The sequence below is a fragment of the Chroicocephalus ridibundus genome, chromosome 1 (assembly GCF_963924245.1).
Source record: "Chroicocephalus ridibundus chromosome 1, bChrRid1.1, whole genome shotgun sequence".
NCBI lineage: Eukaryota > Metazoa > Chordata > Aves > Charadriiformes > Laridae > Chroicocephalus > Chroicocephalus ridibundus.
The window spans coordinates 5,792,997-5,809,916 of record NC_086284.1 but is presented as its reverse complement, the minus strand read 5'-3'; the positions used below and the strand labels follow the sequence as shown (position 1 = coordinate 5,809,916).

General features: G+C 42.5%; 1 protein-coding gene across 9 annotated transcripts in view; it reads right to left on the bottom strand.

Annotated features, from left to right (window-relative positions):
- The window catches only part of TENM4 (teneurin transmembrane protein 4), a 1,293,844-nt gene that overhangs the window by 262,452 nt on the left and 1,014,472 nt on the right, over nt 1–16,920 (bottom strand). For 5 of the 9 annotated variants that reach the window (XM_063326345.1, XM_063326336.1, XM_063326354.1 and 2 more), the window contains one exon: nt 7,371–7,568. The exons of the other annotated variants lie outside the window; for them this stretch is intronic. In XM_063326345.1, coding sequence (XP_063182415.1) covers nt 7,371–7,568 — 198 coding nt within the window. The remainder of the gene's footprint in view (nt 1–7,370; nt 7,569–16,920) is intronic. 9 annotated transcript variants of the gene reach the window in all.

Here is a 16,920-nt window from a genome sequence, read left to right as displayed (position 1 = left end):
AAGGATTTTAGCTGGGTCAGGATTTGACCCTCGTTATGCTAGGAATCTAATCCAAATGCCTCCCACTGATATCAGCGATAAGAATCTAGTCCTATGGCAAATGATTTGCTTCTCACCTTTGGCTCATCCTGAAGCCAAACAACTGCCAGGTTAAACAAACACTCTCAGGATGCAAAGTGAATTCACGGGGCAGGAGCTTAAGTGGTCACTTCTAGAGCTTCATGTCCTCCAAAAGATCTGCAGCTTGCACACTGAAAATCTTTCTGATCTTTCCTCCTGGTAGGAAGAATGAAACTGGAAGAATGAGAACTCAACAGGACGGCTCCACTGCTCAGTGAGTAGGAGCAGGAATAATTCGTGATCTCATCTTCCTGACCACATCTGCCAGTTTACAATTTCTTACTTTGTCTTCCCACGTCTAAGAGACAATGGTTGATGCTTGGGAATTCAAAACTTGAAGCTTATTGTCATGTTTACAACAGAATAAATTTGGAGGAATGATTTAAGGACAAATTTAAAATATGCCAGTCAATTTCTGGATGGTTTCAGTGATTTCAAGTAGATGACAACTGTGCAAATCAAGCCAAAATGACCAGGTTCAGGCTCCCAACTAACTTCTCATGCTCCTGTGGACTCATAGTCAGCCACAGCTCTTTCCACAATGAGTGGAAAAAGGGGAATCTCCTCAGGATGATTCAGACCCTGATAGCCTGAAATGCTTCAAACTAAATTGAAAGCTTATGATTAATATGTCTCTTGTTTAGTATTCTGAGTAAAATTAAAAGGGAGGAATTTACGTCATGGCGTCCCAGGCTGAACTCTGAAGATGTTCCCAAATTAGAGGATAAATTCAGTGAAAAATTGCGTAAAGCTGCTTTTCAAAAGACTTTCAAAAGATCTCTCCAACCACCTTTTTTTTTTAATTGCCACTGTTAAAAAAAATGTTCCTTTATTAAAGAATATTTTAAAACTATTGCTAAACTAGACATCTTTTTAAGCCTTTCCTCTCCTTAAGATGTTTTTTTCCCCGAACTTCTGAAATGTTGGGGGGAGGTGGTAGTGTTAAAAAAGTTTTAATAGGGAAAACGATAATCCAAAGAACATTTTTCATTTTTTAAAAGCCACCTGGAAAATGATTGGCTATATTCCTCTGTTTCCCTTCTGTAATTATGAATTACCATTATGAGTAACACTGACTGCTAATGGACTCTGCAAATCTCTGATAAAGGATGCAGAGATTAATTGTTATTCTTACTTAACATGCTTACTCGAGTAGTAAAGAAAGAAGCAACAGAAAGCACTGTGCAAGGACGAAACACAGAGAGAGAACAGACCTTCCATCCACAAGCCTTTTTGGAAAAGAGAAAAAAAAAGCCTTACATAAAAGAAAATTGAATTTAATTGGGATTTATTATTAATTATTACATGAGCAAAATATCAATTATTAAGATTACATTATCAAAGGTTCTTTTGCTCTCCTCAGTCAGATCCCTGAAAATTCTCTACTTCTAAGAGGCGTTACATGGTACCATTCTTTCTTTGAAATGCTTTAACATTCTGTATCTTTTGGGCTCCCTGCTGCAGTTTGATTTCTGTGTGACTGTCTCTTCCATCCCAGTGCTGTAAACACCTAATCCTGTGCTCGAGCAGGACTCCTACAGGACAACTCATGTGTCTGAAGTTGGAACTGAAGATCAGAGGAGTGATGCCTGATGCAAAGCAGGCTGATGAGAAGTTCAGCCTTTCAGTTAGTCACACGAGGCTGCAGAATGAGTCTGAAAACAGCAGTGTCTGTGTAGCAGAGTATGCAGCACCAAACACAGCAAGGATACTAAAGATACTAAAGAAATAAACGCTGAGCACACACATAAATTAAAAACTTTCCGTAGGAAATCCCCTGTATTTCTGGAAGATGACTTCCTTCTAGATACTGAAGGAATCCAGCCACAGCGGCAGTAGCTGCAGATGATCTGGTCGGTTACTCGCTGCAAACTACCAGCAATCCACAATTTATATCAAATTAAATTATTTGACAAAACACAAATAAGGCTGTAGTAGTCCTCCTCAGCCTTTTTGTGAAGGATTTATCTGCATAAATCTGGGTCAAACCATTTAATAAAAAGGTGGAAAGTTCTTTCCGAAGAATAGGAAAGGAAGATTAGAAACGGTGATTATCTTCAACAGCTCAAGGCTGATCATTAAAGATAAAAACTTAGGTTTTTAACCCTAACTTTCTGTTTCCTAAACAGAAAACAGGACACATCCTTTAGTTTACAAACCAGGAGGTCCAGGCTGGTACAGTTCAGTTAGAAATGAGAAAGAAGATCTTAGGGAAACCTACTGCTTCAAATTGTCCAGCACTCTAAACAAAGAAAAAGTGGCAAAGGCAAGTATACAACTCTGCATTAACTCCCTGACTGCTGACTTTCTTTGTCCAAGTTCATGCAGATCTCACTAAGGGGAAGCAGCACATTGTGGGTTTTTTGACTTCTGGGGTCAAACTGGTCCTGTTTTGGCCTATTTTCCACTGAAATCAAGGATCCTATGGAAGTCACACTCATCTCCTGGGATCTGACCCTGGATATTTATGTACGTACTCAACACGATTTTCCTTCCTCCCATCCACTGACAAGGCAATCTGTGCCTGAGGTGAGGGCTGCATTGTCCATGCTTCACACAACACTGAACACTCCTCCTGGAATTCAAAGTCTAATAACACAGGGAATCATGCCTGCCTCCCATCTCTCTCTCTCTCTCTCTCCAGCTGCAATGTCACTTTGGGTGACTGGCAGAGTGACCTTCCACTGCTGCTTTTTTTGTGTATAAACGCCCTTAGTGGTAGCAAAGGAACAGGATTGGTTCAATCAGTGGGGAGCAATGGAAGTTGTTGGAATAGGGATGTACTTGAGGGAGAATCTAAAGAAATTGGGGTACACATATTCAGAAGTGGGTGATAAGACTCCAAACTGTATTAGTTCCTTCCTCCAGAGACTTTAATAAATGTTACCTCCAGTGTCACCTAAGTAAAGTAATTTCTAGGACTGAAGAGTCAGTTTTAGATATTCTTACAACTTTCTCATATCTCCTTCTGATAGAATGAAATAAAATCCACGTCCTAGTCTCTGAAATTGGTTTGAGAGTATTAAAATGCCCAAAACGAGAGGTGATTTTGGATTTTGTGGCTCTCATCCGCAGAGCTTGTTTCAAATGTCTACATCCAGCCTTCCCGTCTGCCTGATACGAGCAATTCAGAGAAACACACCAGACCCCACAAAATGACAAAAGCACACTTCATGTTGAATGCCTGTTCGCTGATGAAAGAGCTGGAAGAAGTCATGCACTTCGGCTTTGACTACAAGGCAACACGGTCAGCGTTCTCAAAGGAATTTAGATGTCAGCTTTCCACAGATTTCATATATTTTTCAAAATCTGTTCTTTGTCACTCTGCACATCAACTCCTCAGGGGATAACAGCCACTTCCCTACCTCACAGCTGTGCTAAGCAGAGATGTACCTGCTAACGTCCCCAGTGTTACAGCTGCGGATGCTGAGGGAAGTGGACAGCAATGGTCAGGCTGATGTGCTCTTCCTAAACACCCTTCCCTAAAGCAGTTTGATTTTTTATTTTTTAATTTATTTTTCATGTTATTTACTGGTTCAAATGGAAGAGAGCTGCTGCCTCCAAGCCAATCACTAATCTCCCCATCCCTCTCCTTGACTGGTGCCTCAACCTTTCTCAGCCAGTCAGCATCCTCCCTACAACACCACTGGCGCATGCTTCTCCTCCCATATCACTGTCAGAGACTTACATGGACTGATGTTATGATCCAACACAGCATTTGTTAGTTTCTTAAAACAATCAGATTAAAGATTGAATGCTTTCAGGCCCTTCTGGCTTCTCATCATATACATACATACCTACACACCAGTAGATACATATACTGATTGATGAGAAACCTGAAGAACTAATTAGTGTTTCTGAATGCCCACCAAGATACTCCCAAGGCAGCCTACTTTTCAAATAATGCTGAAATCCTCAAATCAGGAAATTTTAAGGTTTCTGAAAGGAAACATCCTAGCATGTTTGAGAGAGTTGGGGTTATTTAGCCTGGAGAAGGGAAGGCTCGTGCACCCTTTAAATACTTTAAAGAGGCTTATAAGGAAGATGGAGAGAAACTTTTTACCAGGACTTGTAGTGATAGCACAAGGGTTAACAGTTTTAAACTCAAAGGGGGTAGATTTAGATTTGTTACAAGGAAGAAATTATTTACTATGAGAGCGGTGAGACACTGCAACAGGTTGCTCAGAGAAGCTGTGGATGCCCCATCCCTGGAAACATTAAAAGTCTGGTTTGACAGGACTTTGAGCAACCTGATCTGGTGGAAGATATCCCTGCCCACGGCAGGGGCTTGGACTAGATGATGTTTAAAGGTTCCTTCCAACCCAAACCATTCCGTCATTCTATGAAATGGAGACATTCATGTTCTAGTTACTTTGGGTAAATATAGGTAAAATAAAAAGTCTTCTGGTTTTGACATATCTAAAAATAAAAGCACAAAGGTCCAAGCCTGAAAAGTCTTTTTTTTCCTTCAAATTAAGTACCTACTGATAGTATAGGTACAATAAAAATTGGGGATTTTTGATGTTCTAAATTAATTTTACAAGTAAAAAAACCCAAACAATGCCTTATAATATATCCAATACAAAATTAAAAGACGTAACAGATGCCTGCATATTTATATACTTATTAGTTTGTTTCAGCCTTCATTTGAAAGTTTAGTTGGACATTTTCCTGGAAGTGTAGAAATAATATTATGGGCATTATTACCTTTCTGGAATGAAAGGAACTTAGATAAAGAATAGCCTACTGTATCTTCAAAAAGTAGCATGTTTCTTAAGTTCCATGTGCATTATATTTGCAATTTACATGGGGATTTGTAACAGCGGTGCTGCTCCCTGGGTGTTACTTACTTTGGATGGACTTCTCTAAGGCTGAGTTTACACAGCTGTGGAAAGAAAACCTAGCCACAATCAATTAAAAAGTGCAACACAAATCCTTTGGACAGCATTCTCAGGCTGTCCTGCTGTTGAGACAGCTACTATTCTCCAAGAATGAGTGCTCTAACTGTATTAAACTTAGTCCTAACCAAAATAAGCTTTTACTAATTTTCACCATTTAAGGAATATAAAGACCTGCCTTTGTCATTTAAAGTTTAAGCTGACTAAGCCTCATAGAAACAGAACAGTTAAGGAACTAAAGCAATTAAATCCATTTACAGAGGTCAGAAGAGTCTCTGGGTTTTCGACGTGATGGATTTGTATGGCCTGTGCTTCTTATTCATGTGAACTCTCAGATTATGGGTTGATAGGTGGCATAATAAGTCACCTTTGTTTTCCTCCTGATAGCAGAGTGATGCTGAGCGGATCCTAACAGGTCACCAGTGTGCTGGCATTACCTGCACTTCTGATTACTGAACAACTAGAATAAGCACGCAAATGAGACCCCAGATGCCCTGTCTTTGTGTGGGACATATTTATTACCAACCTGCTGAATCCTACACACAAAGAAGGCCTCAGGGAATGCAGTATGTCTACAAGCCGATGCAAAAAGCACTGAGAAAAAAGAGGATAAATAACAAGGCAGCTGAAAAGCCTAGAGTCTAACTCGCTCACTAGTACATCAATAATACAATAATGTCATCAGCCCACTGTGGACTCTGAACAATGCTTTTTCTGTTGTTCAGCTAATTAGTAAAAGAAGAGATTAAGGTCTTTAATCTCACTTGTTTTCTCTTTCTTCCCTCTTTTTACCTGGAGGGCGTGCATGTATGTGTGCATATATATTCCCTAAATGAACGAAGAGAAAGTACATACATTATGATGTTGAAAACCTAAGGTGGAGTGTGAGTTTGGCTTTATTTCCAACAAGAGGGTCATCTACATGATTTCAGATTTCAATGTACTGCAACTGCAAGGAGTCAGATGTATGTGTGTGTGTGTGTGTGTTACAGGGTGGGAGGGGAGGGGGGAAGCTGAACAGAGGATATGAATTTTAAACAGTTTTCTGAATGAATACAACACTGTATTTCCCCCTACTCTCCTTAGGATGACAATTCAGAGGAGATAACCTTCTCCTTTGAAAAACCCTGAAGGAAAAGTTTGTTTTTACCATAACAAATGCAACAAAAGAAAAGAAGAGGGAAGCTGGGAAAGGGGTGGTGGTGGAGGGGGGGGACAAATTAAATGTCAAACTTTCTCTCCTTACTTGTAGATAACAGCATACTAGGAAACCTTCTTAGAAGCTTAACATAAATGGAGTTAAGCTGTTGCCAGCTGCAGTAAACCTCTCTCTCACCTTTCTTTCTCTCTTTCAAGATATCTTTGAATGCCTTCTCCTTCATCATAAATCAGACCTGTGAGCAATTATCACTCAAGCCGGATGGCAGCGGCCTGAGTGGCCACTGCTATTCCACTGCTGTAATCTGCACTTCGTCAGGTTACACTACCCTTGATGAAATTTCACGTTTCTTTGCCAATGAGCGTTACCTCTCCGTTTACAACTCATTGTCTTTGCAGCAGAGTACTGTGAATCTCATTCCTCCTCTTGAAATTTGTTTAAGCAGCATGGTCTGGAGCACCCTCACCTCCCGATCCGGGAGCCTCAGAGCATCCCAGAAGCCCAGGGTTGTGCTGCTGCCTCAAATACTTACCCCTGAGGGCATCGCTCAGCCCCTCTGAGGGAGATTCGGACGCAGACACCCTCCTTTGGCCTCTGAGGCTGAGCACACGGCGCTGATGCCACTGTCACAACTCACAAGGAAACTCTTGGGTTTCGGCACTCCCTTTTCCATCCATGTTCCCTTTCAGTGACAGGTTTCTGACAGCGGCGGGAGCCTCCAGGCCGCTCTCAGCCCACCTGGCCACCCTCCCCTCAACCCTGCGCCCCGCCAGCCCCTCACAGAGAAAGGGGGTTCTTGAGTGAGTTTTTCAGCCAGAGGGAAAAAAACAAAGCCCCAAACAAACACAAAATCCCTCTCCCTTAAAAAAAAAAAAAGAAGGGAGGGGGCTCCAGCCTTCAACTCAGGTGAAGTTTTTGAGCTCATCTCTTACCACAGCAATGCACCCAGCGGCCAGCACGAACCTTCCCATTGCTGCATTTTTACAACTTTTATGAGGTATTTTTCAACCTTTATGAGGTGATTCCTCCCCCCCCCCCCGCTTTTATCCCCCTTCCCCAATTTATTTATTTTTGTTATTTTTAAACGAAATAATACCCCCAAATCAACCCAAGGGGCACATCGCCAGCCAACCTCCACCCCCGCTGTCAGACCGAGGAAGTAAAGTAGGTAGAGAGAGAGAGGAGTCACTCACCGTTGGCGGCGACACAGAGGTTTCCAGAGCCACTTTTAACTAAGAATGAATTAGGGACAAACTCTTCCTCAGAGTCAGAGTCGGCGGCCGGCTGGGCCGCGCCGTTGCCCAGCAACCGCCCCGGGCCCTCATTGGCCGGCGGCGAGGGGGACTGCTCGGGGGGGGTGGAGGAGGCGGACGAACAGCGCAGGGGGGGACCTGCGGGCCACAAGCACACACGGACGGACACAGAGAGAGAAAAGGGGCGGGGGGGGGGACACAAACAACAAAACAACACAAAAAATAAATAAAATGAACAAAAAGCGACAAAACACAGACAGAGAGACAAAAAAAAGTTGAGCCGGGGTACTAGGGAAGGCCGCCCCCCGCCATCACCCCCCCCCCCCCCCCCCCCCGCAATGCCTGAGGGGCGGCCGGCTGCACGTATCTGCCCGCCGGCTGCTCTGAGGGTAACAGTCCCCTAAAACTCATATCCATCGTTTTGGTTTTTTGTTTGTTTGTTTTTTTTTAAGTTTTTGGCATGGGAGGGAGCCCCGATAATATTTCGTGCCACACCGTGGGCACACCCGGTCAGCGACGCCAAGCGCCGATGCCGGGCTGCGTTGTACTAACGGAGAAGTTTTGCCCAGCGTGTTGTGAGGTAAATTATTTCAGATTTCACGTGGAAAGGGTAAAGGTCTTGTGGAGATTGGGTTTAATCATGCCGTTATCGGGTTTATGAGGCAAACAGCCTGAATCCTGCCGCAGGCGGGCGGGAGGTGGAGGAGAGGGCCAGTCATCGCTGTGTGGTGTTGAAGGATGTCGGCGAGCTGATACAGGGCAGAAGCAAAGATCAGGGCAGACAGCGTCATTTAGTTGTTCAGATCTTGAGAAATGCCGCAGATGAGTTTCTTACATAAAGCTGCGCCTGATCAAGGAGGAGCTTCTACTGACTGCGAGGAAATTGGATCAAGTACGTGGAGGTTAAGTAGATCCAATTCAAAAAGCATACCGTAAATAATTAATGGTTATCGGGGCCTTATTCCAATCAGATTTTTAAACAAAACTAGGAAATCAGAAACCCCAAACTGGTGAAAAAACTATCAGGCAAACGTGGAGGTCAGATATGTGCAGTACATCAATAAAAACAGGGGGAATATGAACGCAGACATGTAATAGGCTAAAATACAGGACAATGCATTTAAACATGAGCTTTTCCCCTTGATACGTTTGATCTGAAAGTCATAATGATTAATCTCCCGCATTTTCCCAAGTACTGAAATGTTACCATGCAAAATCCATCAAAATAATAACAGCACAAGAAAACTAGCAAACTTAAAAAACGATCAGTTTCTAAAAAAACACATTTTAAACATAACATAGCACAGGACATAGCTGTACAATATTTCTTAGTAAACACAACATGAACACTTGAGAAAAAGACACAAACCCAAAACAATAAAGCGGGTTCAACATTTAAATCCCCCAAAGCTTGTTCTGCTAAGTTTCTTTCCACCTTGGTCATCAGTTGTTTTTTTTTCTTGTGATAAGCCCTTGGATGTCACCTCCCTGGCGTATGCAGATCTTATAAATTGCTGATTATAGTCAAAGGTAGAAATTGTGGCATTGGAGGCAAAGCCTGGGAACCGGGGACAGTACAGGGCTGTACCTGTGCGCAGAGGCACTCAATTGACCGTGGCCACCCAAAGGAGAAGACAGCCTTGGTGGAGAGCCTACGCTTTCTGGCATGAGCTGCAGTCGTTAAAGCATGTGAGCTGTAAAGATGTGAGCCCTCTGTGTTTTCTTATGATCAGCACTGGAGTTGTCTGGGTCTCGCTCCTTCTGACGACCCTCCAGACAGAGAAGTTCCTCCTTTAGGAATGCAGCTTTTAAGGAATCTGCAGCCTGCTTCACAGTCCCTGACCCTTTTTATGGTGCCAAGGCTGTAACCTTCCCATTGTGTTAACTACCCGTAGAAGCTGGAGAGAGACAGCAAAAAAAAAAAAAAAAAAAAAAAAGGGGGGGGGGGAGCACGTGCAAGTGGATGAAAACTGCTTTCCCTGACGCAGACCCTGACACGCAAATGGAGGTTCAGCTCTGACTCTGGTGTGCTGTAGGAGGAGGACAGTCTACTCTGCGTCATCCTCATTGCAATGGAGATTTGATGAGCCCTAACATGTAGTAAAGTTTAAATCGTAACTTTGATTTGCTCTGTGTTTGTCACAGAACAGGATGACATGTATTTCTAATACTGTGTAGTCAGAGCCTGAATTCCAGCGTGACAATGAGTGAAATGGAAAGAAAGTGTTAAACCTATGTCTTCCTATAGACCCATACAGTTTTTCAGTGTACTTTGTAACTTGAAGACACATTTTTCCAGCCATTGAGGGATTAAACTAGATTTAAAAAATTATTTCAAGCCTCTGACTTGTTTACCCAAAAAAACATAAAAAGGAGGTTGATGGTGTGACTGCCCCTGACAAAAAAAAAACTTGTGTGGTAAATGACAGTAGACCTTCAGTGCTCTGCCTGTGTTTTGGTCAGACAGCATGCTTGGCATGAGCACTGTAGTCTGGACATAAAGACCAAAAGCAGAATGAGCTGAATTTAGATTGGTAAACCTAAAAGCAAAATGTCAGTGCTTCTGTCAGCCCGCATCAGAAACTTCCCGCCATTTCCATATGGCTGCAGGTCAAGATTTTTGCTATAGCCTTTCCCCATCTCCCGGTATTGCAATTTTGGAAAAAAGAAAATTAATGAGAAAAAACCCTAAAACCTCTTCAATGAAAACTTTGGGTTTTAATCAATTGCACCCTTGCAGAGTGCATGTGAGAAGTTCCCGTGGACTTTCACGGTCATTACACACACTTCCAGTGCTGCAGGAGCTGACCTTTACAAGGGAGGGTTCCCTAGGAATCGCTCATACTAACCACGTTCCTGAGGGCTGTAGTGCTGTGGAGGGCACTGGCACATACCACCGTGTTCCCTGGAAAATTCCCTTTTGGGCACGCGATATTGGGGTGGACGCAACAGGAGATTTTACAAGCTGCTGGATGGAAAGTGTGCTCTGGTCAGCTGTGCTGACAACAATCAGTTAAATTACATGGGGAGCAAAGCGATACCTTCCTTTTTAACCTGTCAGCAACTCTGTAAGACAAGGGTGTCTTAAGTTGCGGATCCTTTAAGAGAATTGCCGCTTTTTCTCTGCTTGGACAGAAAAGCAAAAATTGGATCTGAGCTTTTCACAAAAAAATAAGCCAAGAGAGAGATGAAAGATACAAGTCCATATCCTTCTCAGACAAGTATCTCATTGAATTTACTGCGACTGCAGGTCCAAGTAAAACAAGGAGGATTCGGCCCATAAGCTTTCATTCCAGCTGCCAGAGCAAAATTTCTAATTGATTAGTACAAAATGAATTCGCAGCAATACCGGGTTGCTATGGAACCTGGGCAAGTAGGCCAAGTCACTTTGTGGTATGTGCTGTTTCTCCTTCAAAAACACAAAACAGAAGGACTAGATAACACATTCATTATGCACACTCTTGCAATTTGGAAGCTAACTCAAAGAAAAATAAAGCGCATTCCAAGTATGGGCCCCTTGGCATCAATTTGTAACAATCTTACGTATCCGCTTGCAGTGAACAGTCAAAATTATGTTCTTTGGACTTGAGGCAGGAATAATACAAGTTGAATGTCTCTGTATGAATGATACGTTACTTGCACATATTCAGAGGAAAACAGAACCTAAACTTCTATTTTATCTATGTGGCAGTATTTCAGATTAAGATTAAAAAAAAAAATCAGGGGAAGATATGTTACCGTCTCTGGTAGATTTATGAAAGTACTTAGGAAACACAAACTTTGGAAATAGGTTAACACAAAGAATCTGTTTCCCAGCTTAACTAAGGAACTCTGCAAAATTCAGGCAACCACTTCAAATTTAGGGAAGAGACAGACCAGAGCAGACTCGAAATAGGGGAAAGAAGGACAAACAATAAACATGCCTTTGTTTTATGCTACACATTTGGCTGTAATATCTCAGAATACTGTGTTTCTAGAATTACTCTGTCTCTTGCAGGATTTGGTGGCCTTCACAGATCAAGAGCTGATTTAAAACGGGTATATTCATGCTAGTGTGAATAGAAGGGCTGCCAGGAATACAGAACACTCAAGGAGATACTTTTAGATGAAGGACAGTAAATTGTTTCATAGACTATATTTAGCGGATTATACTCATATGTTTACAATTTGTCTCAAAAGAGGTGAAAAAGAGTAGATATACTAATGCTGACTTTTCACAGAACCAATACCACCAGGCAATGGGATTTAATAGTGTTCAATGTACCCAGAATGCTATTATCTGCAATCAATGAATCATTAATATCAGCTTTTATCCCATCGTACTTTCTTCTGTCAAGCTTCAGCCAAGAATCTTTAGGAGCTTTACAAGCATTGAGTGTATAAGCTTTGAAATACTGTTGTGGGATCTGTTGGGATCTTTTATCAGATTGGCTGATAAGTTGTCTGGGGAGCAGACTTACAGATCTGACAGCTAAGGAAAATGAGGCACAGAGAAGAGAAATAATTTGCTTCAAAATGCTAATGTTTCCTGTATCTGCATACTGTATCTTTAGCCCCCGAAAGAGTCTAAAATGCTATTTGGCACACTCAAAATATTTTGAATTAGCAGAATTCCCACCATGGAAGAAGGACAGGGGAAGGCGAGCAGAAGTACTGTCATCACGATGACCTCAGTCCAGCAACTACAGCAGTTCTCACGTAAGAACTTTAGCATTAAGTCATGCCGCTGAAAAATGCTTGGCCTTTATACAACCTTAAAATATGAAAGTTTGTAACAGCGGTATTGGTGCACCAGTGATGGCAGGCACTGCTACGCACAAAGTACATCACAACACAGCTCTGGCCTTTAAAATGTAGGGCACCAGTGTGCACTGTGGGTGCAGTGATAGCAGAGTGTACTCTGTAGTGTGCTGGCTGGGTGTATTATCCTGTCAAAAGACAGAGAGTGTAAACAGATGCACTTCTGTTTTTGTCTACCCCTCACTTTGCACAGTGGTTTTGAGTGATTTTTATTGACATCGAAACTAAATCTTATTGATCTATATTAAAACTGTAGCTAGTCCTGGCGCTGGAGAAAACCATGACCTGCTTATACAACGGAAACACTTAGCTACCTCTGTCTGATAAAAGAAATTAATTAATACATAAATCTAAAACTCAAGCAATTTCATCCCGCACCACATCTGAGTGATGAAGACGCCACAAGCATGAAGCAGCGCTGCAGGCCTGAGACCTTCTTATGCGAGAGGGCCATATTTGAAAGGTGACAGACAGAGTGGGCATGGGGACATCCCCAAGCAGCGCCTCTGAGATGGATTGCTGACAACGCACGGGATGAGGTGGGAAGGGCAGTGCCCTGCCTGCTTGGCAGTTTCCATTCCCCGCAGAATATAAAACGCAGTGATTTGCTCCACTAGTATTTCAGGGCGTCACAGTCCTGCTGGGTCGAGGAGGGGAGTGGGAGAATATCTGGCATTTTGCTTTTCAACGTGAAGGGGAACATATTATTTGAAGACGAGCCCTGATTATCACGTGGTAAAAGACTGCTTTCTTAGCATCCAAGAGCCTCACTCCCTCAGAGGTGAAAGGAGAAAGAAGGAATTTTCCTAAGGGACAAACAGCATTCACGCCTCTCATGGCAGCATATCATGCCTTTCCTGTGGACAGCGTAAAACACCTCTGCAAAAAGAGCAAGCTCAACTAGCTCTCTGGCAAAACATGTCAGTGAATCATAGGAGTAAGGAATTGTTGCACAGATTTATTGCTGTTCTTTAACAATAGGTGGTCACAACATTCTTAGTTTAACAGGGAATATATATCTTGTGTTTAGAATTGATTAAAAAAGCAGCCTTGGAAAAATACTCTTAGTTATTTATATTTCCTGAATTTCCACCTGCACTTATGTTTATTTTATTTAATTTAATTTTGTGTATTTGATTTATAGCTATGGAGCCAGAGGGGAAAATAAATGAAATAAAGGGGGCAAATGAATATCATCTTAACAAGAAAAACCTGGGCAGCTGCCATGTCACCAAAATTAAGAAATGAGTAGTTGGGCCTCGAAAATGAGAAATAATCACATGCCCTGTCTCAAGACTGGCATATTGGGGGAAAAGGGCCGTGCAAGGTTAAGAAGGAATGAATAAATTCACTTGGACTGAAGTGGAGTATGAAGAACATATGTTATGTGGACTTCACCTGCCTTGTGGGTGATTTGTCTTACTCTTCCAAATTGTGTTTTTCCCTCCCCTATGCTACGCAGATATGCAATGATTTTCTTTATCCATTTGCCAGGATGGTGTATTTTCTTATCAAGGAAGTCACAAAGTCACTTTCAGCAGGAACTCGGGAACATTCTTGTTCGTGCAGGACACACTGCAGGAAGATCTTCCTTTGGGTGGAAAACGTCTAGAGGGGTGGTGTCTCTGTGAGGGACAGTGTGATGCTGGGATATATAAAAGCAACACAACTGTATGTCTCTTATCTGCCTCTGTCCCAGCACAGACCATGGACTGAGCGTTTGGGCCTTCTGCAGTTATTCCCCAAATGAAGCAGAAGGAAGAAAGGGACAAGAAATAACCCAGACCTCAGATCTCCTTTCCCCCCAGCTCCTGAAGTTACTGACCTGACCCAAACCAGCAGAAAACAATTATCGATTGAGCAAGATGGAGAGGAGCAGGGAGGAAATCGTTCCCCTCTGAAACACAGTTCCTCCGGGGCTTGGGGTGCTCCGGGAGCAGCACTTAGAATTTTTTGCCAACACAAGAAAATAATTCGGCAGATTTTCAGAAAATTACGTGGGCAATTGCCTGAGCCAGAAAGTCAGCTTGCTCATTTTTAGGCACAACAGTGGAAACATTGTGTAAGTTAGCTACACAATTTTCTAAAACATCAGTCTCCAAGGCTGAGATTGTGCTGTTATTCAAAAGCGCAAACAGGTAATGTAATTTCCAACTATATGGGAGATTGCTTGTATCTCTTTCAAAATCAAAGAACCAAGGATCAAGAAAGACAGACTCTCTTCCGATAGAGACGGTATAAACAATCCTAATCACCACAGAATATTTATATCATTCCTTGTGAAATATTTACGCAAGTAATTCACATCATCTAAAGTTTTAAGGGAAACGTGAGCCCCTAATTAGGGATCAGCATTACAAAAGCTTGTGCAGCTTTACTCAGACCCAACTTGTAAAAGAATAATGTAATCAGGAGGAAGGCTGATGAGCTGCCCGTGAAATGGCCTCTCTCAATCTGACACTAATGCTCTACCTGATCCAAAACACCCAATAGAAAGTATGAAGTTCTGTGTGAATGATTACATGCAAATCTCCTAAAAGGTCCATTTTCCTTTATTTGAACACCAAACTGTAGGCTTTGTAGAAATTGCTTTCGCTAAGCTTAATGCTAATAAAAAGGTTTACACTAGCCTTGCAAAACTTTCCTGATATGCTTGGGGAAGGCAAAGCACCCTCTCATATTCCTGTTTCCCTAGCAAGGAAGTGTAATTATACATGGGCCACTGCAAGACTTTTTCACCTGCCCCAGCAAATAACATTTACACAAATATCTTCTGCGGTGATTTGCCCTGATTTTTTAAAATTAACTTCTGAAGTAATGCCAGAGGAGTCGAAACGGTGAAATGCTAGAAACCAACCAAAATTGCATGACATTAGATCCTATAGGGAGCAAAACTAAATCATCCTATAGCCAAAGCACCAAAAAATCCACAAGTTCAGCTCATGATCAGTGGTAGACTTTGGGACCTTACTGGCCAGTGGGGATGGGGTTTACATACATTGTATGTAAAATAATGAAGCAAACTGTGCTGTTAAGGAATAAAATCTGTATTTCCCCCTGTTAACTAGACAATCACAAAGGAGCATCTCTAGAAAGGAATGAAAGTTGCAGTTGTTAAGAGAAATCCAGGACTTGTTTGGGGAAACAAAAGGATAATGTGCCATCGTGCAGCATAGTCACTGTAGGGTATCAGGGAAGTGCAGCCGTATCTCTCAGAGGCCACTTATCCACAGTTTGCATTGGAGTGTCTTATTTCTCTTCATTGATTACGCAGGGAGCCTTGGGTGATCCTAACTCAGGTGCCTAAGTGAAAGTGGCATGAACCCTGGGCTTCATGTCTAGAACCTGCCTGAAGATAAGGCAATCTCACTGGCACATTTTTGGCAGTGATATTTCAGTTTGCTTCATCATAACTAAAGCCCCATCACACGTGCAGACTTAACGCTTCCCTTCCACGCTCACAGACAAAGGTGCTCTATAGTAGCGATGGAAGTGGAAACTAAATGCATAGGCAGCTGGACATAAAAGTTGCAGTGAAGGAGAACTTTGAAGCAATGATATTTTATGCTTCTCTTGGGAAGAAACATGGTCTGCCTGAGTAAGTACAGTCCAAGGAAAACATTCGGCTGCAGATCTCTGGAGCGTGACAAAGGGGTGTCGAAGTTATACTGCAGTGAGAATCCAACCCATCTATCCGTAAACTCTCTGGGGAGGAAATTTGGGGTGAGAGGGATGTTGCCTGAATAAAGAGATTGTATCTGTTCCTATTTTTGTTAAAATTACTGTTGGCTTTGGATTTCTCTGCTGCATAAAGCTAATGAACGTACTCGGTTGGCCTCTTACACTTACTGGGACAATTTCCTCCTGATCCCCCTCTTTATCCCCATTAGGGTTGGATGCTTGCATCCCTAAAATTGTATGGAAGTCATTTTCCGGTGACTGTTATTTCTTACATTCTAGCCAATCTCCCTTAATTTTGGGAAGACCTTTTTTTCCAGTGCATGGTTTCAAACAAAGCAAACAGCCTCCCTTCGACATCTAAGAGTCACGGTTCAGAAGATCATTCTCTTTCTTCAGCTGAGAAAAAAGATCAAGGCAATCTAGTGCTAAAAGACTCTTCTTCGATGGGCATCTAAAGGGATCTGATTAAGAAGAAAGGTTATTTTCCATAGCAGCTTCTTTCTGTGAGCTCGCCCTGGGTCTCTGGACTTGAAAGTAGTAGAAAGTGTGAGTCTCCAGCAGAACAGGAAGCAGCAGGGCTGCGCCAGAACAATGCTGAGCCTGAATTAATGTGCTCTAGACACAAGCAGCAGGGCATGGTGCCGTGCTAACGGGGCTGCACCTCTGCACAGCGCTCTGCTGTGGACGGGCCAGCCTGCAGGACCCCTCCGTCTGTCTCTCTGCGCCCAGGTTGATGGTGGGTGTAATTCCTTTCCCTTCAACTCTGAGAGAGACCTGCTGTGTAACCCGGAGAAGAACTCTTCAGACCTGTCTCGTCTGATCCTTATGCATTGGACTCTCATTTGACTTCCACCTTATGCTCCCCCAGGAACCCATTTGAGTCTTGCACATACCCTGTGCCTGGCACAGCTCATTAAAAAATCAGACCTATCCTGCATATTACAGTAATTTCGATCTTTTTTGTCTATTTATTCTGCAAGCTTTTCAAGACATGGGCTGCTTCTCCTCT